This window comes from Leucoraja erinacea, chromosome 27 (assembly GCF_028641065.1).
Source record: "Leucoraja erinacea ecotype New England chromosome 27, Leri_hhj_1, whole genome shotgun sequence".
In the NCBI taxonomy this organism is placed as follows: domain Eukaryota; kingdom Metazoa; phylum Chordata; class Chondrichthyes; order Rajiformes; family Rajidae; genus Leucoraja; species Leucoraja erinaceus.
In genome coordinates this window covers 1,711,758-1,737,953 of record NC_073403.1, presented here as the reverse complement: position 1 = coordinate 1,737,953, position 26,196 = coordinate 1,711,758, and the positions used below count along the sequence as shown (strand labels likewise).

At 47.1% G+C, this 26,196-nt stretch overlaps 1 protein-coding gene across 1 annotated transcript in view; it reads right to left on the bottom strand.

Annotated features, from left to right (window-relative positions):
* The window catches only part of LOC129710084 (SH3 and cysteine-rich domain-containing protein 2-like), a 92,002-nt gene that overhangs the window by 14,516 nt on the left and 51,290 nt on the right, over positions 1 to 26,196 (bottom strand). Inside the window, exon 2 of the mRNA XM_055656798.1 lies at positions 4,129 to 4,429. Within this exon, the coding sequence (XP_055512773.1) occupies positions 4,129 to 4,429 (301 nt within the window). The remainder of the gene's footprint in view (positions 1 to 4,128; positions 4,430 to 26,196) is intronic.

Genomic DNA, 26,196 nt, shown 5'->3' with positions numbered 1-26,196 from the left:
CCAATTAACCTAAAAACCTGTACGTGCGGGAGGAATCCGGAGATCATGGAGAAAATCCACGCAGTTCGCGGGGAGAACGTACAAACTCCGTACAGACAGCACCCGCAGTCAGGATCGAACCCGGGTCTCTGACGCTGCAAGGCAGCAACTCTAAGAGAGTGGTGAACCTTTTTAAAGCGTCTGTTGCTCACGAGAGCAGTGGAAGCAGAATCGTCGAATACATTCAAGACTGCGATCTATGGACCACAGTGGAGTACAACTTCAGTGAACAAGTCACAAAGTGGAAGCAAGGTCAACACACATCAGCCATGAGATAGTCAGTGGTGGAATAGGATGTAGTGTTGCAACCTGGACTTGTTTTTTTTTTCTTTATACGAATTGTAAATCAGTCCTCGTATCTCTTTTAATGTCCTGCTCATCACATTCTAGATGCCTCCGGTTCCAGCAGCCTGCATTATTTCAGCTGAAGGTCAGATGCTATTGATTACCTCAAGTGCCTTGTAAGATCTCTCAGCTGCCATGTCCACACAAAGCCCTGCCCTGATGCCATCAGTGAACACAACTACCTGGCAATTCAAACCTTTATCACGGATGGCTTGGAGTAAACAGAAGGCTGGCAGATGACCCACGGAATCTGTCCAAGGTTAAGTGGGCTTGAGATCAAGAGGATAGACAGAAGATGCTTCCAGTTCAGTTTAAGAAAGAACTGCGGATGCTGGAAAAATCGAAGGTAGACAAAAATGCTGGAGAAACTCAGCGGGTGCAGCAGCATCTATGGAGCGAAGGAAATAGGCAACGTTTCGGGCTGAAACCCGTAGGGTTTCGGCCCAAAACGTTGCCTGTTTCCTATAGTGGAGATTGAACTGCAGATGCTGGAAAATCGAAGGTAGACAAAAATGCTGGAGAAACTCAGCGGGTGAGGCAGTATAGAAACATAGAACATAGAAAATAGGTGCAGGAGTAGAGGCCATTCGGCCCTTCGTGCCTGCACCGCCATTCAATATGATCATGGCTGATCATCCAACTCAGTATCCCATCCCTGCCTTCTCTCCATACCCCCTGATCCCTTTAGCCACAAGGGCCACATCTAACTCCCTCTTAAATATAGCCAATGAATTGTGGCCTCAACTACCTTCTGTGGCAAGGAGTACTTTTTTCACACAGAGAGTGGTGAATCGTTGCCTATTTCCTTCGCTCCATAGATGCTGCTGCACCCGCTGAGTTTCTCCAGCATTTTTGTGTACCTTAAACTTCCTTACTTAATTACTTACTTACTGCCAACCATCTCCAAGCATCCACAGCCATCCAGAACCATGTACAACCATCTAACACTAGAACAATGGCCACAATGATGTAGACCAGTGCTTCTTAAACTGCTGAATGGTTCACCCAAGGGTGAATCAAATTATTTTGGGGTGAATTAGTTAATTTATGTTTTTCCCTCATATGACAAAATAAATTATATATCAATTTTTTACACAAGGGAAGAATGAGACGAAAATTACAAGAAAATGTAGTCGAGGGTGAATGAAATTTTGTGATAACGGCTAGAGTAGAAGAGACCAATCAAGAAGAATCCCTCAACACCTCCAAACTGATCAAAAAGGCACAGCAGCGCCTTTACTTCCGGAGGAGGCTCAAGAAAGCCCACCTGTCCCCCCGGATCCTGACCAACTTTTACCGCTGTACCATAGAGAGTATCCTGACCACCTGCTTCACGGTATGGTACAGCAGCTGCACCGTAGCGGACAGGAAGGCACTACAACGGGTGGTGAAAACCGCTCAGCACTTCATCGGTGCCCCGCTCCCTGCCATGGATGCCCTCCACCGAAAACGGTGTCTGAGACGGGCTGGGAAGATCATCAAAGACCCCTCCCACCCCAACCATGGACTGTTTGCCCTCCTCCCATCAGGGAGGCGGTACAGGAGCCTCAGGTCACGTACTAGTAGGATGAGGAACAGCTTCTACAATAATACAATTACATTGCTGAACTCGGAGTCCCGACGATAGATTTCTCCGGTCCCTCCATCCCCATTGTTTAATTATTCTGTATTTTTTGATTATTCTGTATCTTCTCTCTTTCCATTTTTAAAAAAATTCTTTTTGTACAACTACTACGGACTGACGCAAAACTGCATTTCGTTGTACTGATACTTGTATTTGTGCCATGACATTAAAGTTGAATTGAATTGAATATGGTCTAACTAGTAAATAATTGTTGGTTGTACACCAAAATTGCTGGAGAAACTCAGCGGGTGCAGCAGCATCTATGGAGCGAAGGAAATAGGCAACGGGTTTCGGCCCGAAACGTTGCCTATTTCCTATAGTGGAGATTGTTCAACTCTTTGCATGGAGCGAAGGAAATAGGCAACGTTGCCTATTTCCTACGCTCCATAGATGCTGCCGCACCCGCTGAGTTTCTCCAGCAATTTTGTGTACCTTCGATTTTCCAGCATCTGCAGTTCCTTCTTGAACACAATAATTGTTGGTTACCCAGTGAGATTAACGATGAGGTGCAGATGCATGCTGCAGCGCTCCGTTTCACTGGCCCGGGGAAGTCGCAGCCTGAAGCCGCGCGCGGTCTGCAGAGTTCCAGCTGCTGCGGCGTCTACAGCCCGGGATCACTCGTGGGGGACCCGGGGGAAGAAGAAGCCGCCATTGCCGGCCCGCGGATAACTTCTACCGCGGGCCCGGCATGGACTTACCATCACCCCTGGAGGGGAGCTTCGACCGCCGGCCCTGCAGTCTACGGTGCTTCTGGCTGCGGCGGGGACTTTAAACCTCAACCGCCGGCCTGCGGCCTACACAATCTTGAAGCCGCGGTCTCCGGTGAGGAAAGACCGATCCTGGACTGGACTCTGGACTCTGGTCCGGTCCACTGGGGGGGGGAATGGAGGAGGACGGCCAAAATTTTTTGTGCCTTCCACCACAGTGATGAATGCTGTGGTGGATGTTTATGTTACATGTTGTGTCCTGTTTACGCATTTTATTATTTTGTTAACCCATCTTTATGCTTTGTATGGAACTGATTTTTAAATTATGTAAAGCACTTTGGGGTCAATGAAAATTGACTATAAATATGCTATATAAATAAACTTATTATTATTATTATTATTATTCTATGCAGACTAACAATGTTAACCATATAACCATATAACAATTACAGCACGGAAACAGGCCATCTCGACCCTTCTAGTCCGTGCCGAACACATAATCTCCCCTAGTCCCATATACCTGCGCTCAGACCATAACCCTCCATTCCCTTCCCATCCATATAACTATCCAATTTATTTTTAAATGATAAAAACAAACCTGCCTCCACCACCTTCACTGGAAGCTCATTCCACACAGCTACCACTCTCTGAGTAAAGAAGTTCCCCCTCATGTTACCCCTAAACTTCAGTCCCTTAATTCTCATGTCATGTCCCCTTGTTTGAATCTTCCCTACTCTCAGTGGGAAAAGCTTGTCCACGTCAACTCTGTCTATCCCTCTCATCATTTTAAAAAACCTCTATCAAGTCCCCCCTTAACCTTCTGCGCTCCAAAGAATAAAGCCCTAACTTGTTCAACCTTTCTCTGTAACTTAGTTGTTGAAACCCAGGCAACATTCTAGTAAATCTCCTCTGTACTCTCTCTATTTTGTTCACATCCTTCCTATAATTAGGCGACCAAAAATTGTACACCATACTCCAGAATTGGCCTCACCAATGCCTTGTACAATTTTAACATTACATCCCAACTTCTATACTCAATGCTCTGATTTATAAAGGCCAGCACACCAAAAGCTTTCTTTACCACCCTATCTACATGAGATTCCACTTTCAGGGAACTGTGCACAGTTATTCCCAGATCCCTCTGTTCACCTACATTCTTCAATTCCCTACCATTTACCATGTACGTCCTATTTTGATTTGTCCTGCCAAGATGTAGCACCTCACACTTATCAGCATTAAACTCCATCTGCCATCTTCCAGCCCACTCTTCCAACTGGCATAAATCTCTCTGTAGACTTTGAAACTCTACTTCATTACCCGCAACCCCAATGTTGCATGCAACCAGGAATGCCTGGCTATTGCTTAGTGCCACACCAATGATACTGATGGTTCAGTCTGCAACATGAAACATACCTACAATCATGTGATGGCAGATGTCACAAAATGTGGGCTTTTTGAAGACAAATTCTTGAAAGGTGTGTGTCCTTACTGGTTTGAGGGGGATGGCCACGGGGTGGGACTTCCTCGCGGGTTGCTCGTTGGCTGTCGGGTCCACGGGCAGGACTGCACTAGGGGGGGTCGGTGGGGGTGTGGGTGGGGGAGGCAGGATCTCGGGAGGGAACTTCGCATCGCTGTTGGTCCGCTGGAAAAAGTTTTCCACACTCTTGCTCCTGAGGATGGTCTTGAAGGACAAGGATCTCTTCAGCCGTTGAAGCTACGGAGAGAAAAAGGGAAGAACTATGAAGACCACCAACGCTCGAAAACAAACGCGCCATTATTGAGATGGCTTCCCCCTGTATCAAAGGACTGTATTAAAGCAAAGTGCTGGAGTAACTCAGTAGTTTTAGTTTGAGAGATAGAGAGCGGACACAGGCCCTTCGGCCCATCAAGTCCACACTGACCAGCGATCCCCAACAAATTAACACGATCCTCACACAGAAACATAGAAAATAATAATAATAATAATAATAACTGTAAAGGAACCCTAACCCTAATAACTTTATTTGTTAAGCACCTTAAAATACAACCAAAGCTGACCAAAGTGCTGTACAGAAAAAAAATAAGCAAGACATCATAAAACAGGCAGAATAACAGAACATACAGCTAACACGAGGCGCATAAATTACATACGAAATTCAACAAAATAGGTGCAGGAGTAGAGGCCATTCGGCCCTTCGAGCCTGCACCGCCATTCAATATGATCATGGCTGATCATCCAACTCAGTATCCCGTACCTGCCTTCTCTCCATACCCTCTGATCCCTTTAGCCACAAGGGCCACATCTAACTCCCTCTTAAATATAGCCAATGAACTGTGTGGCCTCAACTACCTTCTGTGGCAGAGAATTCCAGAGATTCACCACTCTCTGTGTGAAAAATGTTTTCCTCATCTCGGTCCTAAAAGATTTCCCCCTTATCCTTGAACTGTGACCCCTTGTCCTGGACTTCCCCAACAACGGGAACAATCTTCCTGCATCTAGCCTGTCCAACCCCTTAAGAATTTTGTAAGTTTCTATAAGATCCCCTCTCAATCTTCTAAATTCTAGCGAGTACAAGCCGAGTCTATCCAGTCTAGTGATGATATACATTTTTGAACATTTACACATTAGTGATGATTTACATTTTTATACCAAGCCAGTTAACGTACAAACCTGCATGTCTTTGGAGTGTGGGAGGGAACTACAGCTCCCGGAGAAATCCCAAGTGGTCGCAGGGAGAAGGTAAAAGTCCAAGCCCCTACAGCACTCCCGTAGTCGGGATTAAACCTGGGTCTCCGACGCTGTAAGCGCTGTAAGGCAGCAACTCTACCGCTGCACCACCGTGCCACCGCGGTCAGCTATCCAGGTCCCTGGGGGAATGGATAGGCCACGTTCCGGGTGGGAACCCTTCTTCCCAATCTGAGTTAAGGGTCTGTCCACACTTGGGCGATTTTTTTTTAGGCGGTTGCCGGGGACTACGGCAATGGAATTCACCGGAGGCAGCGCCAGCGACCACCTACGCCATTCTGACGACAGCCAACGACAGCACCTACGACAGGAGAAGACAACCTCCGACAAACCCACGGTCGCTGAAATGTATTGAACATTTCAAAATCCAGCGGCGATCAGAAAAAACGCTACGGTTCTTTGGGGGACTGAGGAGACGACTCACGACCGTACAGACGACACCATGTGGTGACAGCCTAGTCACCGGCAGTCGCCTAAAAATGTCAGAGCAAGGGGGGGTCAGAGAGAGGGGGGGGGGCAGAGAGAGAGGGGGTCAGAGAGCGGGCGGTCAGAGAGAAGGGGTCAGAGAGAGATGGGAAGCAGAGAGAGGGGGGTCAGAGAGAGCGAGAGGGGGTCAGAGAGCAAGGGGTCAGAGAGAGCGAGAGGGGGTCAGAGAGCAGGGGTCAGTGAGCAGGAGTCAGAGAGACAACCCAGAAACATGCCCTTCAACCCAATTATCGTCCGTAGTGTGTGTGGGATAGTGTTGGTGTAAGGGGTGATCGCTGGCTGGCGTAGACTGGATGGGCCGAAGGGCCAGTTTCTGCGCTGTATCTCTAAAAGTCTAAACTTAGAGTTTGCAAACGTTATCAATAGACTGCTGGAAACCCCATAGAGAGAAAGAGAGCAGAGGTTTCAGACGGGTTGCACAGAGAAGATGGAGGGATCGTAAACCAATATCCCTTGCCCCGGGCGCTCCAAACAGCACGCACTATATGGGAATAGAATCAAAGCACTAACATAACACCTCATACGCAATCATGTTATATTCCATCTAGCTGAAAGTCTTGCAGTACTTCACTAAATGAATTATCATCCAACTAAATGAAGTGTTGAGTGCAGACCAAGCCACAAATTCTCCTGGAGACTGGTTGATGGCGTTCTCTGGAGTGGTGAATCTCTGGAACTCTCTGCCACAGAAGGTAGTTGAGGCCACAGTTCATTGGCTATATTTAAGAGGGAGTTAGATGTTGCCCTTGTGGCTAAGGGGATCAGGGGGTATGGAGAGAAGGCAGGTATGGGATACTGAGTTGGATGATCAGCCATGATCATATTGAATGGCGGTGCAGGCTCGAAGGGCCGAATGGCCTACTCCTGCACCTAATTTCTATGTTTCTATGTTCTTGAGAATCCACACAAACTCATCACACAGTAACAGCTCTCGACCCCAAACGCCATCTATTTCCTTCGCTCCATAAATCCTGCCTCCTCAAATGCTCTGGTTTCTACTATAGGAAATAGGGAACGTTTCGGGCCGAAACCCTTCCGGGTTTCGGCCCGAAACGTTGCCTATTTCCTTCGCTCCATAGATGCTGCTGCACCCGCTGAGTTTCTCCAGCATTTTTGTCCGCCTTCGATTTTTCCAGCATCTGCAGTTCCTTCGTAAACACAACGCAGATACTGGTTCACTAAGAAAAGACACAAAATGCTGGGGTAACTCATACAAACACGCACGCCTTTGGAGTGTGGGAGGAAACTAGAGCATCCAGAGTAAACCCAAGGACCACATACACACTCTGTACAGACAGCACCCGTAGTCAGGATCGAACCTGGGTCTCTGGCGCTGTAAGGCAGCAACTCTAACGCTGCGCCCCATTGTGATGGTTGTTAGGAAGAAACTTTAGACTCTACTTTAGACATTAGAGATACAGTGGAGATGGCCCTTCAGCCCACCGAGTCCGTACCGACCAATTGATCCCCGCACCCTAACACTACCCTACACACACTAGGGACAATTTACATTTACACCAAGGCAATTAATCTACGCAACTTGTACGTGGAGCGTGGGAGGGAAAACCGAAGATCCCGGAGAAAATCGATGCAGTCACGGGGAGAACGTGCAAACTCTGTACAGACAGCGCCCGTAGTCAGGATCGAACCCGGGTCTCTGGCGCTGCAGGGCCACAAGTCCACCTGTGCGCCACCGTGCCACCCAATGGCGATCGATACAGGTCGCAATGAAAGGCACGCTCTTAGATGTGACCTTAACCACCTGCCTTGCCCGAGACAACGTGTGCTTTGAGCAAAGTCTGATCTTCGGTTGGACAGAAGGGACGGATGGTGGGGTGGGGGGGGGGGGGGTGGGGGTGGGGGGGGCAGTGGGGGTTTTGCTGGCAGAGCAGAGCACCACAACACTGAAGCAACACAGATGGAAGCCAGCGCGCGCTCATTCCCCGAGCCTGCTTCTGAGCAGAACCCTGTCGGAGAGCTGGACTCAATCCAAAACCAGCAAGGCTTCTTACGGCTTAAGTGCATCTGATGCCGCAATGTATCAGCTATCTGAGGAAAGTGCTGGAATAAAAAGTTAGCACTTTGCTTCAAGGCTCGCTGAGCTTGTACTACAGTCACCATGTCGCAGTGTACCTCCACCCCACACAATTCAGTGGCACAGCAGCGACCATGAATAAGGATGAGCACAAGAGGTGCCCCCAAGCTAGTGACTGGTGGCATCCAGGTCGTCCACAGATTGCCCAGTGGATGCATCACAACATGGTTTGCAAATAGCTCCGTGCAAGACCGCAGGAAATTGTGGGCGCAGTCCACCCAAAACCCCACCTCCCTTCCATTCACACATCTCGCTGCCTCGGCAAAGGCCAGCCGCGTAATCAAGGACGACTCTTTCCTCTCACCTCTCCCATCGGGCAACAGGTACAGGAGTACAAAATGCGGGCCCAGATTCAGGGGCAGTTGTTACCCGACAACTGAACCATCCTATCACAGTTTAAGGATAAGGGGTAAATCTTTTAGGACCGAGATGAGAAAAACATTTTTCACACAGAGAGTGGTGAATCTGTGGAATTCTCTGCCACAGAAGGTAGTTGAGGCCACACAGTTCATTGGCTATATTTAAGAGGGAGTTAGATGTGGCCCTTGTGGCTAAGGGGATCAGGGGGTATGGAGAGAAGGCAGGGATGGGATACTGAGTTGGATGATCAGCCATCATCATATCGAATGGTGGTGCAGGCTCGAAGGGCCGAATGGCCTCTACTCCTGCACCTAATGTCTATGTTTCTATGTTTCTATCAACAACATGTCGCGGGGTGACACGTGAATGGCCGTGAGTAGTCGCCCAAAGAGTCGTACCTTGTTCTGGTCGCCGCTGGATTTTCAACATGTTGAACATTTTCGTAGACCTGCTGCGACTACGACGGGTGCCGGCAAGTTGCCGAAAAAAATCACGTAAGTGGGACAGGCCCTTTAAGGCGTCAGTGTTTTTTGCAGTAGAATTGTAGTTTATTTACTTATTGAATTATTTTTATTGCATATTATCTGTGTGCAGTGTGTTTACAGGCCTGTTATGCAGACCTCTTTAAATCCTCCCTAAAAACTCACTTTTATTCACTGGCTTTCGACACTGGCTGAGACATTGTTCCTGTTTTAGTGCTTTTAATGTCTTTTAATTTTTTTTGCTGTTTTTATAGTCCTGTCGTCTTAATGGTTTTAGTAGTTTGTAATAACTTTTTGTTGACTTCCCATGTACAGCACTTTGTGGTAACTGATGTTGTCTAAAAGCGCTTTATAAATAAAGTTATTATTATTATTATTATTATGCATGTGTCTATCTATTGTCCCGTAAACAGACACAAAGTGCTGGTGTAACTCTGCGGGTCAGGCAGCATCTGTGGAGAAATTTGACAGGTGATGTTTCAGGTTGGGACTCTTCTAGTGACCCTGGGCAAGTGAGTGAGGAACGGCTAATGGAGTTTAATCCAGATAACTGTAAGATGTTGAAGTCAAACCAGGGTAGGACCTTCACAGTGAACGGCAGGTCACCGAGGAGTGTCGGAGAGCAGATGGATCTAGGAACACAGGCACAGTTTACTGAAAATGGTGCGAATCATAGATAAAGGGGACTAAAGTTAAAGCACATGGCATTGGGGGTTCAGTATTGATGTGGATAGAGAACTGGCTGGCAAACAGGAAGCAAAGAGTAGGAGTAAACGGGTCCTTTTCTCAATGGCAGGCAGTGACTAGTGGGGTACCGCAAGGCTCAGTACTGGGACCCCAGCTATTTACAATATATATTAATGATCTGGATGAGGGAATTGAAGGCAATATCTCCAAGTTTGCGGATGACACTAAGCTGGGGGGCAGTGTTAGGTGTGAGGAGGATGCTAGGAGACTGCAAGGTGACTTGGATAGGCTGGGTGAGTGGGCAAATGTTTGGCAGATGCAGTTTAATGTGGATAAATGTGAGGTTATCCATTTTGGTGGCAAAAACGGGAAAGCAGATTATTATCTAAACGGTGGCCGATTGGGAAAGGGGGAGATGCAGCGAGACCTGGGTGTCATGATACACCAGTCATTGAAGGTAGGCATGCAGGTGCAGCAGGCAGTAAAGAAAGCGAATGGCATGTTGGCTTTCATAGCAAGAGGATTTGAGTATAGGAGCAGGGAGGTTCTACTGCAGTTGTACAGGGTCTTGGTCCAGGAGTATTGCGTGCAGTTTTGGTCTCCAGCTCTGAGGAAGGATAAGGGGGAAATCCTTTAAAACCGAGATGAGGAGAACTTTTTTCACACAGAGAGTGGTGAATCTCTGGAACTCTCTGCCACAGAGGGTAGTTGAGGCCAGTTCATTGGCTATATTTAAGAGGGAGTTAGATGTGGCCCTTGTGGCCAAGGGGATCAGAGGGTATGGAGAAAAGGCAGGTACGGGATACTGAGTTGGATGATCAGCCATGATCATATTAAATGGCGGTGCAGGCTCGAAGGGCCGAATGGCCTACTCCTGCACCTAATTTCTATGTTTCTATGTTTCTATGGTGATCTTCATCGGTCAAGGTATGGAGTATATAAGTTGGGATGTTATGTAATAGTTGTACAAGGCATCGGTGAGGCTGCATTTGGAGTATTGTGTTCAGTCTTGGTAACCGGGTATAGAATGGGTGTTAGACTCAAAATGCTGGAGTAACTCAGCGGGACAGGCAGCATCTCTGGGGAGAAGGAATGGGTGACGTTTCATAGAAACATAGAAATTAGGTGCAGGAGTAGAGGCCATTCGGCCCTTCGAGCCTGCACCGCCATTCAATATGATCATGGCTGATCATCCAACTCAGTATCCCGTACCTGCCTTCTCTCCATACCCCCTGATCCCCTTTAGCCACAAGGGCCACATCTAACTCCCTCTTAAATATAATAATAATAATAATAATTTTATTTATAGAGCACTTTAAAAACAAACATAGCTGCAACAAAGTGCTGTACATCACTAATCATTGACAAAAAAGTTAATACACACCAAAAATAACAATCAAAAGAAATAGTAGGAAAAGACATGTAAAATAAAGAAACATCAAAAACACCACAAACAGAAGCAAAGCCTCAGGCATGGTCAAAAGCCAGGGAGTACAAATGCGTTTTAACGCTGGATTTGAAGATGGACAGTGAGGGGGCCTGTCTGATGTGCAGCGGCAGGGTGTTCCAGAGTGCCGGAGCAGCAACAGAGAAGGCTCTATCCCCTCTGAGCCTCCGACTAGACCTCGGTACCTCCAGGAGCAGCTGACCAGCTGACCTGAGGGACCGGGCAGGAGTGTATGGGTGGAGCAGCTCAGAGAGGTAAGGCGGGGCGAGCCCATTCAGAGATTTAAAAACAAATAACAGTAACTTAAAATGAACCCGAAAGTGCACCGGGAGCCAGTGTAGGGAGGCCAGAATTGGCGATATGTGCTCCCTCTTTCGAGTCCCTGTTAAAAGGCGAGCAGCAGCATTCTAATGAATAGAATGAACTGGCCTCGACTACCCTCTGTGGCAGAGAGTTCCAGAGATTCACCACTCTCTGTGTGAAAAAAGTTCTTCTCATCTCGGTTTCGGGTCGAGACCCTTCTTCGGACTGGGTCTCGACCCGAAACATCACCCATTCCTTCTCGCCAGAGATGCTGCCTGTCCCGCTGAGTTACTCCAGCTTTTTGAGTCTACCTTCGGTTTAAATTAGCATCTGCAGCTCCTCTTTACATAGAATGGATGTTGCCAAGCTGGAAAGTACAGAGACGACTTATGCTGCCTGCCAGGACTTGAGCTGGAGCAAGAGACTTGGCAAGTTCGGACTTCATTCCTTGGAGAGCAGAAGGCTGAGGGCTGATCTTGTAGAATCACGAGGAGAATTGATAGGGAGAGGTTTTTACAAAGAGTTGGAGAATCAAGAACCAGAGGACATAGCTTCAAGGTAAGAAGAGAACCTGAGGGGCAACTTTTTCACTAAGAGGGGTGGTTGTTGAGGTGGGCACAATGACAAAATGTAAAAGACACTTGGACAGGTACATGGATAGGAAAGCTTTAGAGGGATATGGGCATATGGGACTAGTTTAGATTGAGCATCTCGGTCAGAATGGATGAGTTGGGTTGAAGAAAGACACAAAAAGCTGGAGTAACTCAGCGGGAGGGACAGGCAGCATCTCTGGAGAGAAGGGATGGGTGACTTTTCAGGACGAGACCCTTCTTCAGACTCTTTCAGTTGAGTTCAATTCAGTTGGGTTGAAGAGGCTGTTTCTATGCTGTGTGACTATCAGGTGGCTCCATCTGCTATCCCCATGGGCCAAGAGAGACGGGAATGACAGGGATATACAAAAGGCAAGATGTTTTCATGACAGATTAATGACTCTGCACACACAGAAATACTTAAATACTCAGACACAGAATGCTACAGCTTCATTAGATAAATTATTATGTATTCTCCTTTGATAATTCCAAATTGGCTTAAATGCCAAATTGTCTGATTCACTAACAGACGGGACAGCCTAATTAGTTTTAGGAACCGTTGCATATAGACCGTCTTTGTTAGAAACATAGAAAATAGGCGCAGGAGTAGGCCATTCTGCCCTTCGAGCCAGCACCGCCATTCAATATGATCATGGCTGATCATTCAGAATCAGTACCCCGTTCCTGCTTTCTCCCCATATCCCTTGATTCCCTTAGCCCCAAGAGAAAAATCTAACTCTCTCTTGAAAACATCCAGTGAATTGGCCTCCACTGCCTTCTGTGGCAGAGAATTCCACAGATTCACAACACTCTGGGTGAAAAAGTTTTTCCTCATCTCAGTCCTAAATGGCCGACCCCTTATTCTTAAACTGTGTGACCCCTGGTTCTGGACTCCCCCCACCCAATATGGGAAGCATTTTCCTGCCTGGGTTGCACGAAAAGCTTTGGTTTTATTCCTCGTTGTGGGTATTAGTTCATTGATTTTTTGACTCTACTATATATTATCAATGTGTGTTGCGCTTGCAGTCCTGTTGTGCTGCTGTAATTCATTGCACTCCAAACAGAATTTCATTGCAGACACAAAGTGCTGGAGAAACTCAGCGGGACAGGCAGCATCTTTGGAGAGAAGGAATGGGTGACGTTTCGGGTCGAGACCATTCTTCAGACTGTGTTTTGGTTTGATTTGATTTGATTTGCACAGGTAATCCATTTTAGGAAGCGTTGATGTGGGTGTGCGTGTGCGTGTGTACATACATGCACACATACCCACATGTGCGTGTGTATATATACGCATACACACACACATATATATATATATACACACGTGTGTGTGGGTGCATATATATACACGCTGAACTTTTTTTCTTGTTTATTATATTGGTTACAGTGTACTATGTTTACATATTGTGTTGTGCTGCTACAAGTAAGAATTGTATTGTTCTGTCTGGGACATTGACAATAAAACACTCTTAACTCTTGACTTGTGGGTCGACGTGGTGGAGATATTGCCGGTCTCATTCTCTTCAGTGACTGAATACACTTCAGTAGTTGCAAAACAATCTGGATCGTAGAAACAAGGAACTGCAGATGCTGGTTTACAAGAGGAGACACAGATTGCTGGAGTAACTCAGCGGGCCAGATGGCAGCATCGGAGCATTCTTCACAATGGTACATTCTGACAGCCACCAATATGTGTTATTCAAATTCGATTTTACACTGTGTCTCCGACTACATTTTATCTCCGTTAGCTTTGTTGTAACCTTCTCCCAACTAACAATGATCCGTTCTACATCTCCCCTGATCCCCCATCCCCTTTGTCCTGTTTCCACACCTTACGCCTCCTTATCTATACACTTCCTTATCTATGTGCTGCCCCCTCCCCTGACATCTCAGTCTGAAGCGGGGTCTCGACCCGAAACGTCACCCATTCCTTCTCTCCAGCGATGCTGCCTGTCCCGCTGAGTTACTCAAGGGGTTGGACAGGCTAGATGCAGGGAGATAGTTCCCGATGTTAGGGAAGTCCAGGACAAGGGGTCACAGCTTAAGGATAAGGGGGAAATCCTTTAAAACCGAGATGAGTAGAACTTTTTTCACACAGAGAGTGGTGAATCTCTGGAACTCTCTGCCACAGAGGGTAGTTGAGGCCACAGTTCATTGGCTATATTTAAGAGGGAGTTAGATGTGGCCCTTGTGGCTAAGGGGAGCAGGGGGTATGGAGAGAAGACAGGTATGGGATACTGAGTTGGATGATCAGCCATGATCATATTGAATAGCGGTGCAGGCTTGAAGGACCGAATGGCCTCTACTCCTGCACCTAATTTCTATGTTTCTATGTTTACTCCAGCATTTTGTGTCGATCTTAGTGTTATTCAAAGACACCTTTTAATCCTCTGGATGCTAAACTTGCTTGCTTGAAATATTCACTCAAAGAAAATGGTACAAGCTTCAATATGATTAATATTTCACCAAGATGATGCTGTTGCTTTAAATATCTCCCTGTGTGCTGTCAAAAACTAAAATTGTGGAATGGAAAATAAAATGGAGCTTGCATTCTGTTAAATTATAAATAGATGCCTTCGAGCTGTAATTATACATGGTTAAATTACAGTTAAAGTTACTCCCTCATCCCATCCACGTGCAACCCATTTCTCCAAGGTGGAGTATGCACCTCTGTAGAGGAGGACAGCCCAGACCATTCTACTGCTAGAGTTATCACGTTGATAAAGACTCGTAAGGATTTGCCCTCTCCCTTTTACAATGACCCAAAAGGATTCCGATCTAGTGCAGTAGTTTCTTCGGTCTGAACACTTCTTAAGAAGGGTCTCGACCCGAAACGACACCCATTCCTTCTCTCCAGAGATGCTGCCCGTCCCGCTGAGTTACTCTTTGTTAGGGAATGCTGCAGCTGGGGAAGTGCCCAAACTCAGGGAACACCGTCCAAGCCCCTGGGAGTTTGCCACACATTACCCAATGTAAACATCACTACCAAAAACACATCATACAGATCCTATACCCTTTTGCACCATTCAATTGGATTACAGAATGAATGATCAACTGGATATGTATCTCCCTCTCCCCTGACGTCAATCTGAAGAAGGGTCTCGACCCGAAACGTCACCCATTCCTTCTCTCCAGAGATGCTGCCTGTCCCGCTGAGTTACTGCAGCATTTTGTGTCTACCCAAGAGTGTATCATTGGTCTATGCAGTTTATTTTTGTCATGTGTAGCCAGATACAGGGAAAAGCCTTTTGTTGCAGTCGGTCCAGTCAATGGAAAGACAACACATGGTTACAATCAAGCCATCCACTGTACAGATAAAGGATATAACGTTAACGTTTAGAGCAAGATAAAGTCCTACAAGGTCAAATTAAAGGGCAGCACGATGCTGCCTTACAGCACCAGAGACCCAGGTTCGATCCTGACCACGGGTGCTGTCTGTATGGAGTTTGTACGTTCTCCCCGTGACCTGCGTGGGTTTTCTCTGAGATCTCTGGTTGCCTCCCACACTCCAAAGACGACAGTTAATTGGTTTTGTAGAAATTGTCCCTTGTGTGTGTGTGTGTGTGTGTGTGTGTGTGTGTGTGTGTGTGTGTGTGTGTGTGTGTGTGTGTGTGTGTGTGTGTGTGTGTGTGTGTGTGTGTGTGTGTGTGTGGGGGGGGATAGTATTAGTGTGCGGGGATCACTGTTGGGCCAAAGAGCCTGTTTCACTCGAAACTAAACTAAATGAATGAGAGTTCGAAGGTCTCCACTGAGGTAGATGGGAGGTCGGGACCGCTCTCAAGTTGATGGAGGGGGCTGTTCAATTGTCTGAAAACAGCGGGGAAGAAATTGACTCTGAATCTGGAGGTGTGCGTTTTCAAAATGGAACAGGGGAGAAGAGAGAGTGTCTGGGGTGAGACAGGTCCTTGATTGTACTAGTGACCTTGCGGAGGGAGTGTGAAGTAGGTAGTTGTGAGGAAGGACATTATTGCCATAGAGGGAGTACAGAGAAGGTTCACCAGACTGATTCCTGGGATGTCAGGACTGTCTTATGAAGAAAGACTGGATAGACTTGGTTTATACTCTCTAGAATTTAGGAGATTGAGAGGGGATCTTATAGAAACTTACAAAATTCTTAAGGGGTTGGACCGGCAAGATGCAGGAAGATTGTTCCCGATGTTGGGGAAGTCCAGGACAAGGGGTCACAGCTTAAGGATACTTAAGGGGCTGTCTGTTGCGCTAGTATGGGTGTTGCAGGCTGAAGGTATTGGTTTCCAGGCGGCTAGTATAGACATTGTGCGCCGTATGGATGCTTGGGCAGGCATCCAACTGTTGCAACAATTTTAAAAGCCAAGCCAAGGCAAGCAATTGGGCTGCAGACACCCGACAACCAAGATTCATTTTGTGAACACAAACCTGTTAAAAAGGACGTCCGTCGGCTCCATTTATACCTCACGCTGCCTCGGCAAGGCCAACCGCATAGTCAAGGACGAGTCGCACCCTGGCCACTCCCTCTTCTCCCCTCTCCCATCGAGCAAAGGATAAAAAAGTGTGAAATGCCTTCAGATTCAGAGACAGTTTCTTCCCAGCTGCTATCAGGCAACTGAACCATCCTAATTATGCCCCTGTCCCACTTAGGAAACCTGAACGGAATCCTCTGGAGACCTTGAGCCCTGCCCAAGGTTTCCATGAGGTTCCCGGAGGTTTTTGTCAGTCTCCCTACCTGCTTCCACTACCTGCAACCTCCGGCAACCACACGGAAACCTTGGGTTGGGGCGCAAAGTCTCCAGAGGTTTCCGTTCAGGTTTCCTAAGTGGGACAGGGGCATTACACGTATTGTCTTTCGGCTGACTGGATAGCAGGCAACAAAAGCCTTTCGCTGTACCTCGGTACACATGACAATAAACTAAACTAAACTCCGATGTTTAAGAAGGAACTGCAGATGCTGGAAAAATCGCTGCCTCACCCGCTGAGCTTCTCCAGTATTTTTGTCTACCGTAAACGCTACCTATAGCTTGTTTACTCTTCAGTCTCTAGAGTTCAGACATGAGCGTTCTGATCCAAAATGCTGACTCAGATTCACCTCTCCAGATGTGGCCTGGCCTGTTGTGTATATGCAGCAATTTTCTATTTTTAGTTTTGATTTGCAGCATCTGCAGTCATTTTAAAAAATATATATTTTTGTTTCATTGTTTTTATTTCAAACATTTATGATATTCCCTTTCCGTTCTTGGTTAACTTTGCTGGCTGTGAGAATTAATTATTAAGATGGGAGTCTGACAGCCTAGCTTTATTTTCAAAGCTAATTCTGTTTAAAAGGTTGAGCGAAAAAAATGTTCTGACAAACTTTTCTTTCCGTGCCTCAATCACCCGGGAGCTCCTGGGCGGCACAGTGGCGCAGCGGTAGAGTTGCTGCCTCACAGCGCCAGAGTCCCGGGTTCGATCCTGACTACGGGTGCTGTCTGTACGGAGTTTGTGCGTTCTCCCCGTGACCTGCGTGGGATTTTCCCGGATGTTCCAGTTTCCTCCCACACTCCAAAGACGTGCAGTTTAGTTGGTTAATTGGCTTCGATAAAGATGGTAAATTGTCCCTAGTGTGTAGGATAGTGCTAGTTTAAGGCGGTTGCTGGTCGGCACCGTCTCGATGGGCCGAAGGGCCTGTTTCCGTGCGGTATCCCTAAACTTCCATAATCTATTAATTTTGCACTGACGAGAATGATCCCAGCAATGAGTGGGTTAACATATGATGAGCGTTTGATGGCACTGGGCCTGTACTCGCTGGAGTTTAGAAGGATGAGGGGGCATCCCATTAGAAACATAGACAATAGGTGCAGGAGTAGAGGCCATTCGGCCCTTCAAGCCTGTACCGCCATTCAATATGATCATGGCTGATCATCCAACTCAGTATCCTGTACCTGCCTTCTCTCCATACCCCCTGATCCCCTTATCCACAAGGGCCACATCTAACTCCCTCTTAAATATAGCCAATGAACTGTGGCCTCAACTACCTTCTGCGGCAGAGAATTCCACAGATTCACCACTCTCTGTGTGAAAAATGTTTTCCTCATCTCGGTCCTAAAAGATTTCCCCCTTATCCTGAAACTGTGACCCCTTGTTCTGGACTTCCCCAACATCGGGAACAATCTTCCTGCATCTAGCCTGTCCAACCCCTTAAGAATTTTGTAAGTTTCTATAAGATCTCCCCTCATTCTAAATTCTAGCAAGTACAAACCAAGTCTATCCAGTCTTTCTTCATAAGACAGTCCTGACATCCCAGGAATCAGTCTGGTGAACCTTCTCTGTACTTTGAAACATACGGAACAGTGAAAGCTTGGATAGAGTGGATGTGGAGAGGATGTTTCCACTAGTGGGAGAGTCTAGGACCAGCCTCAAAATAGCCTCAAAATAAAAGGACGTACATTTAAAAAGGAGATGAAGAAGAATTTTTTAGGAAGGAGATGGGGAGGAATTTCTTTAGTCAGAGAGTGGTGCATCTGTGGAATTCATTCCCACAGAAGTCTGAGTCCAAGTCATTGGATAATTCTAAGGTGGAGATAGATAGATTCTTGATTAGTGCAGGTGGCAGGGGCGATGAGAAGGGAGGAGGATGGGGTTGAGAGGGGAAGATAGATCACCCATTGTGGAATAGACTTGATGGGCCAAATGGCCTAATTCAGCTCCTACAACCTGTGAGATTCACATATGGCCCAGACTCAGTTAAGGGTGACGAGTTTTCTGGAATTACAAATAGGGACTCGTGTGAAATATTTGAGCTTTTGGGAATTCGACAGGTTCATTTAATTTTAAACATGAGCAGGTTTTTATCTCCAAAATTCATTAAACCAAGTTCAAGTTGACAAACAGGTATTTAAACTCAGATTATAGGGTTGTTAGTTCCAGTAATAAATCCAGCTCACTGGAACCTTTGTAAATTACAGCAGGTTTTAACCAAACACACGCACAGCAGAGTTGGTAGTCCAAGGTTGAGAGACTCAATCTGAGACACCAATGGTGGCACAGCAGTAGAGTTGCTGCCTTACAGCCCCAGAGACCCAGGTTCGATCCTGACTACGGGTGCTGTCTGTATGGAGTTTGTACGACCTCCAGTTTCCTCCTTCACTGCAAAGATGTACAGGTTTGTAGTTTAGTTTGGAGATGCAGTGCGGGAACAGCGAGTCCGCACCGACCAGCGATCCCCGCACGTTAACACGATCCTGCGCCGGGGACAATTCCTTCCATTGTTACCAAGCCAATGATTCTACAAACCTGCACGTCTTTGGAGTGTGTGGGAAAAAACTAGAGTTCTCGGAGAAAACCCATGCGTGTCACGGGGAGAACGTGTGTACAGACAGCACCCGTAGCCAGGATCGAACCCGGGCCTCTGGCGCTGTACGGCAGCGAATCTACTGCTGTGCCACCGCTAATTGGCTTTGGTAAAATTGTAAGTTGTCCCTCGTTAGCGTGGGGTAGCGTTAGCGTGCGGGGATCGCTGGTCGGCGCAGATTTGGCGGGCTGAAGGGCCTGTTTCCACGCTGTATCTCCAAACCAAACTACTAGAACATGGTGTTCAAGAAGGAACTGCAGATGCTGGAAGATCGAAGGTACACAAAAATGCTGGTGAAACTCAGCGGGTGCAGCAGCATCTATGGAGCGAAGGAAATAGGCAACGTTTCGGGCTGAAACCCATAGGGTTTCGGCCCGAAACGTTGCCTATTTCCTATAGTGGAGATTGAACTGCAGATGCTGGAAAATCGAAGGTAGACAAAAATGCTGGAGAAACTCAGCGGGTGCAGCAGCATCTATGGAGCGAAGGAAATAGGCAACGTTTCGGGCCAAAACTCTTCTTCAGACTGATGGGGGGTGTGGGGGGGGGGGGGGAGAAGGAAGGAAAAAGGGGGGGGGGGGGGCCCGAGGGGGGGGGGGGATGGGAGGAGACAGCTCGAGGGTTAAGGAAGGGGAGGAGACAGCAAGGGCTAGCAAAATTGGGAGAATTCAACGTTCATGCCAACCGGACGCAAGCAACCCAGGCGGAATATGAGGTGCGTGGTATTGCACCTAGAACATGGTATTGTCATGGTTTAAGAGGGAGTTAGATGTGGCCCTTGTGGCTAAGGGGATCAGAGGGTATGGAGAGAAGGCAGGTACGGGATACTGAGTTGGTTGATCAGCCATGATCATATTGAATGGCGGTGCAGGCTCGAAGGGCCGAATGGCCTACTCCTGCACCTAATTTCTATGTTTCTATGTTGTGCAATGGAGTGCCGCCCCTAACATGGTTTAAATAACGGCCTCCACGTCCTTGATAGGAATGGTCAGCTGTGTACGTGTGCCGAGGAATTGCAAATGCAGTTTAATTCCGATAAGTGCACAGGGTTACGTTTTGCAAGTCAAACCAAGGAAGGATTTTTACAGCGTTGAGCAGAGCTCTGGGGAGTATTGTAGAACAGAGGGTCCTAGTAGTAGATCCCTGAATGTGGCACCACAGGTGGGGAGGGTGGCGAAGGCTGCCTTTGCCATGCTGACCGCCATCACTAAGGGTATTAGAGTCGGGATGTTCCACTGGCGTGGCATAAGACATTGGCAAGCCTGCACATGGAGTGTCTGAAGAAAGGTTCAGATGTCACCCATCCTTTTCCTTCAGAGATGCTGCCTTGTCCCGCTGAGTTACTCCAGCACTTTGTGTCCATGTGTAGGGAGGAACATGCAGATGCTGGCTTAAACCATAGATACAGGCAAAAAGTTGGACTAACTCAGCGGGTCAGGCAGCATCTCTGGAGAAAAGGAATGGGACATTTCGGGTCGAGACCTTTCTCCAGATATCTTTGGTATAAACCAGGCTCCGCAGTTCCTTCCTACTCATGGAGTAGTGAGTTCACCTTTGGTGACCCTGCTTACGAACGCTATTTCCCTCTTCAGATGCACATTTGGGGTTGGGACCTTTCTGTACCTTGGGTATGCAATAGACTATAGACAATAGGTGCAGGAGTGAGGCAGTGTCTATGGAGCGAAGGAATAGATGACGTTTCGGGTCGATGCCCTTCATCAGTCTGAAGAAGGGTCTTGACCCGAAACATCACCTATTCCTTCGCTCCATAGACACTGCCTCACCCGCTGAGTTTCTCCAGCATTTTTGTCTATCTTCGATTTTTCCAGCATCTGCAGTTCTTTCTTAAACATAGTTGCAGGAGTGGGCCATTCAACCCTTCGAGCCAGCACTGCCGGTTCCAAGGTAAGAAATTCACTGTGCCTTGTCACATTTGGACAACTAAGTTACAGAGATAGGTTGAATAAGTTAGGTCTTTATTCTCTGGAGCGCAGAAGGTTAAGGGGGGACTTGATAGAGGTCTTTAAAATGAAGAGAGGGATAGACAGAGTTGATGTGGACAAGCTTTTCCCTTTGAGAATAGGGAAGATTCAAACAAGAGGACATGACTTCAGAATTAAGGGACAGAAGTTTAGGGGTAACATGAGGGGGAACTTCTTTACTCAGAGAGTGGTAGCTGTGTGGAATGAGCTTCCAGTGGAAGTGGTGGAGGCAGGTTCATTGGTATCATTTAAAAATAAATTGGATAGGCATATGGATGAGAAGGGAATGGAGGGTTATGGTATGAGTGCAGGCAGGTGGGACTAAGGGGAAAAAATTTGTTCGGGACGGACTTGTAGGGCCGAGATGGCCTGTTTCCGTGCTGTAATTGTTATATGGTTATATGACATGAAGTATTCCTATTCCGATGCAGAGATGCTGCCGGCCCTGCTGAGTTATTCCAGCTCTTTGTGTCCTTCGATGGTTTTCTGGTGTTCCCTGAGGTGAAGATAAAGCAGTGACTCTGAAGCCCGATGACCCGGGCAGCCAGGAGCAATGGCGGGCAGATCAGAAAGAGTCGCGTAGGCAAAAACATTTAAAGGGCGAGAATGAAACGATGTGAATTTCTTCCCCCGAGAAATCGTAGGTGCCCTTCTGGAGCCAATCCCCAAAGAGAAGGAAGCACGAGGATTGTAAACTGCCCTCAGGAAGCTGCACACATTCCCAGGAGATGTCACTTCAAGTTACAACGATCAAACTCCAGGCTAGCTGGATTATTTGAATGCACTAGAGGTGATATTCCAAGCACACAGAGTACTTGCACCATTTATGATCAGACTTTTTCCTTTAAAAACTAAAATCAAAGCTTAGGATAAAACTGTTGATTGGTTCATAAATTCACAAGTGATAGGAGCAAACTTAGGTCGTTCGGCCCATCAAGTCTACTCCACCATTCAATCAAGGCTGATCTATCTCTCCCTCCGAACCCCATTCTCCTGCCTTCTCCCCATAACCCCTGACACCTGTACGAAACGAGAATCTATCTATCTATCTCAGCCTTGAAAATATCCATTGACCTGGCCTCCAGGGCTTTCTGTGGCAATGATTTCCACTGATTCACCACCCTCTGACTAAAGAAATTCCTCCTCATCTCCTTCCTAAAGGAATGTCCTTTAATTCTGAGGCTGTGACCTCTGGTCTGAGACTCTCCCACTGGTGGAGACATCTTTGCGGAGAAAATAGTTTGGAATTTATGAAAATAGGTGGAGTAGGCCATTCAGCCCTTCAAGCCAGCACCACCATGCAATATGATCATGGCTGATCATCCAGAATCAGTACCCCTGTTCCTGCTTCCTCCCCAAATCCCTTGATTCCATTAGCCCGAGGAGCTCTATGCAACTCTCTCTTGAATACATCCAGTGAATTGGCCTGTGGCAGAGAATTCCCCAGATTCACAACCCTCGGGCTGAAAAAGGTTTTCCTCATCTCATAGAAACATAGAAAATAGGTGCAGGAGTAGGTCATTCGATATGATCATGGCTGATCATCCAACTCAGTATCCCTTCCCTGCCTTCTCTCCATACCCCCTGATCCCTTTAGCCACAAGGGCCACATCTAACTCCCTCTTAAATATAGCCAATGAACTGGCCTCATCTACCTTCTGTGGCAGAGAATTCCAGAGATTCACCACTCTCTGTGGGAAAAAGTGTTTCCTCGTCTCCGTTCTAAATGGTTTACTCCTTATTCTTAAACTGTGTGGATCCTGGTTCTGGACTCCCCCAACATTGGGACCATGTTTCCTGCCTCTAGCGTGTCTAAACCCTTAACAATCTTATTCAATATGTTTCAATGAGATTCCCTCTCATCCTTCTAAACTCGATAGTGTACAAGCCCAGCTGCTCCATTCTCTCATGGTGTGGGAGTGGTCCATAACACAAGACCCCACTTCACTCAACACAACACAACAGGACCCTGTTAGTCCCCGTTGTGTAAAAAATGATTTTCTCATCTTGGTCCTAAAAGACTTCCCTCGTATCCTTAAACTGTGACCCCTAGTACTGGACTTCCCCAACATCGGGAACAATCTTCCTGCATCTAGCCTGTCCAACCCCCTAAGAATTTTGTAAGTTTCTATAAGATCCCCCCCTCAATCTTCTAAATTCTAGCGAGTACAAGCCGAGTCTATCCAGTCTTACTTCATATGAAAGTCCCGACATCCCAGGAATCAGTCTACCGAACCTTCTCTGTACTCCCTCCATGGCAAGAATGTCTTTCCTCAGATTAGGAGACCAAAACGGTACGCAATACTCCAGGTGTGGTCTCACCAAGACCCTGTACAACTGCAGTAGAACCTCCCTGCTCCTATACTCAAATCCTTTTGCTATGAAAGCTAACATACCATTCACTTTCTTCACAGCCTGCTGCACCTGCATGCCTACTTTCAATGACTGGTGTACCATGACCCCCAGGCCTCGTTGCATCTCCCCTTTTCCTAATCGGCCACCATTTAGATAATAGTCTGCTTTCCTGTTTTTGCCACCAAAGTGGATAACCTCACATTTATCCACATTATACTGCCATGCATTTGCCCACTCACCCAGCCTATCCAAGTCACCTTGCAGCCTCCTAGCATCCTCCTCACAGCTAACACTGCCCCCCAGCTTCGTGTCATCCGCAAACTTGGAGATGTTGCATTCAATTCCCCTGTCAAAATCATTAATATACAGTATATTGTGAATAGCTGGGGTCCCCCAGCCTTGTGGTACCCCACTAGTCACTGCCTGCCTTTCTGAAAAGAACCCGTTTACTCCTATTCTTTGCTTCCTGTCTGCCAGCCAGTTCTCTATGGCTGATCATCCAGAATCAGTACCCTGTCCTGCTTTCTCCCCAAACCCCTTGATTCCATTAGCCCGAGGAGCTCTATCTAACTCTCTCTTGAAAACATCAAGGGAATTGGCCTCCACTGCCTTCTGTGGCAGAGAATTCCCCAGATTCACAACTCTCTGGCTGAAAAAGCTTTTCCTCATCCCAGTCCTAAATGGCCGACCCCTTATTCTTAAACTGTGACCCCTGGTTCTGGACTCTCCGAACAAGAGGAACATTTTTCCTGCATCTGGCATGTCCAATTCCTTAAGAATTTTGTACGTTTCTATAAGGTGCCCTCTCATCCTTCTGAATCCCTGTGTGTTCTTTATTTCCAACTCATTTTCTTAAATTATGGAAAGCAACTTAAAGGAGGAAATCAGATGTCATGCGAAATAATGAGAAGATTAGCAGAACACAGCTCGATCACAAGACATGCGACCACAGTTCTAATGGTGCATTTGTAATAACCATTTACTGCGAATACAGATGACTATGCTAGAATATTTATGAGTAGATGTTTAAGTTTGCTCTCAAATATTTAGTGACAGAAAAAATTAGTGGTATCGTTAATTGTTAGGCAAAGAGGTTCTTAAATCCATGACTCCTGGATATCATTGTGATCAAATCAGGATCATCTTTTAACCATTAATGCCCTGTAATCTTACAATGTACTTGCACATAGATTCTTTTCAGATTATTAAGGGTTTGGACACGCTAGAGGCAGGAAACATGTTCCCGATGTTGGGGGAGTCCAGAACCGGGGGCCACAGATTAAGAATAAGGGGTAAGCCATTTAGAACGGAGACGAGGAAACACTTTTTCCACACAGAGAGTGGTGAGTCTGTGGAATTCTCTGCCTCAGAGGGCAGTGGAGGCCAGTTCTCTGGATACTTTCAAGAGAGAGCTAGAAACATAGAAACATAGAAATTAGGTGCAGGAGTAGGCCATTCGGCCCTTCGAGCCTGCACCGCCATTCAATACGATCATGGCTGATCATCCAACTCAGTATCCCGTACCTGCCTTCTCTCCATACCCCCTGATCCCCTTAGCCATAAGGGCCACATCTAACTCCCTCTTAAATATAGCCAATGAACTGGCCTCAACTACCCTCTGTGGCAGAGAATTCCAGAGATTCACCACTCTCTGTGTGAAAAAAGTTCTTCTCATCTCTAATAGCTAGATAGGGCTCTTAAAGATAGCGGAGTCAGGGGATATGGGGAGAAGGCAGGAACGGGGTACTGATTGGGGATGATCACATTGAATGGTGGTGCTGGCTCGAAGGGCCGAATGGCCTCCTCCTGCACCTATTGTCTATTCCTAACGAGTACACATTCCAGAAAATCATCTCAACACAATATGTGACAATGGAATTTAATGGAGAACAGAAAAACTGCCAGCGCATGAACAGGCCCACCATCTCTTTAGGCCCATCGCAAATTTTCCCAAACGCCACCATTGTATCGGCCTTCACGACCACCACTGGAGACACACTCGAGGCACCTGCCACCCTCTGAGGGAAAGAAATTGCCACTTTCACCTTCAAGCTATAACCACTAATCCTTGCCATCGCCACTCTGGGAGAAATCTTCTGCCAGCAACTCTTTCTCAGCCCCTCAATGCCGAACACTTCAATCAGGCCTTCCCCCACCCTCCCCCCACCACCCTCCCCCACCCTCCCCCATCTACAGACCTTCCCTTGTCAGCCAATCCCCAACTAATCCAAGCACCACTTCAGCTACCTCAGTCGCCCAAGCACACTAGTAGGTTAATTATTCGAGAGGGCCTGTCCCACCTGGTGATTTTTCGGCAACTGTCGGCATCATTGGCTGATGAATGACGTCACCGAAAAAAGTCGCGGCGTGAAGACGTATTCACGCACGTGACACAACGTTTTTTTGTCGCCGCTGGGTTTTGAAATGTTCAAAATCTTTCGGCGACCCTGATACGCCAGTCAAGGACGCCTGCAGTCGCCGAAAAAAATCGGCCAAGTGTGACGGACCCCTTAAAGGCTTCACCAATAACTCTTCGCCTCTGGAGATGCTGCTTGACCCCACTGAGTTATTCCAACACTTTGTATGTATTTAGCTTAGTTTAGAGATACAGCGCAGAAACAGGCCCTTTGGCCCATCTAGACCAGCCATCACCGCACACCAATGCT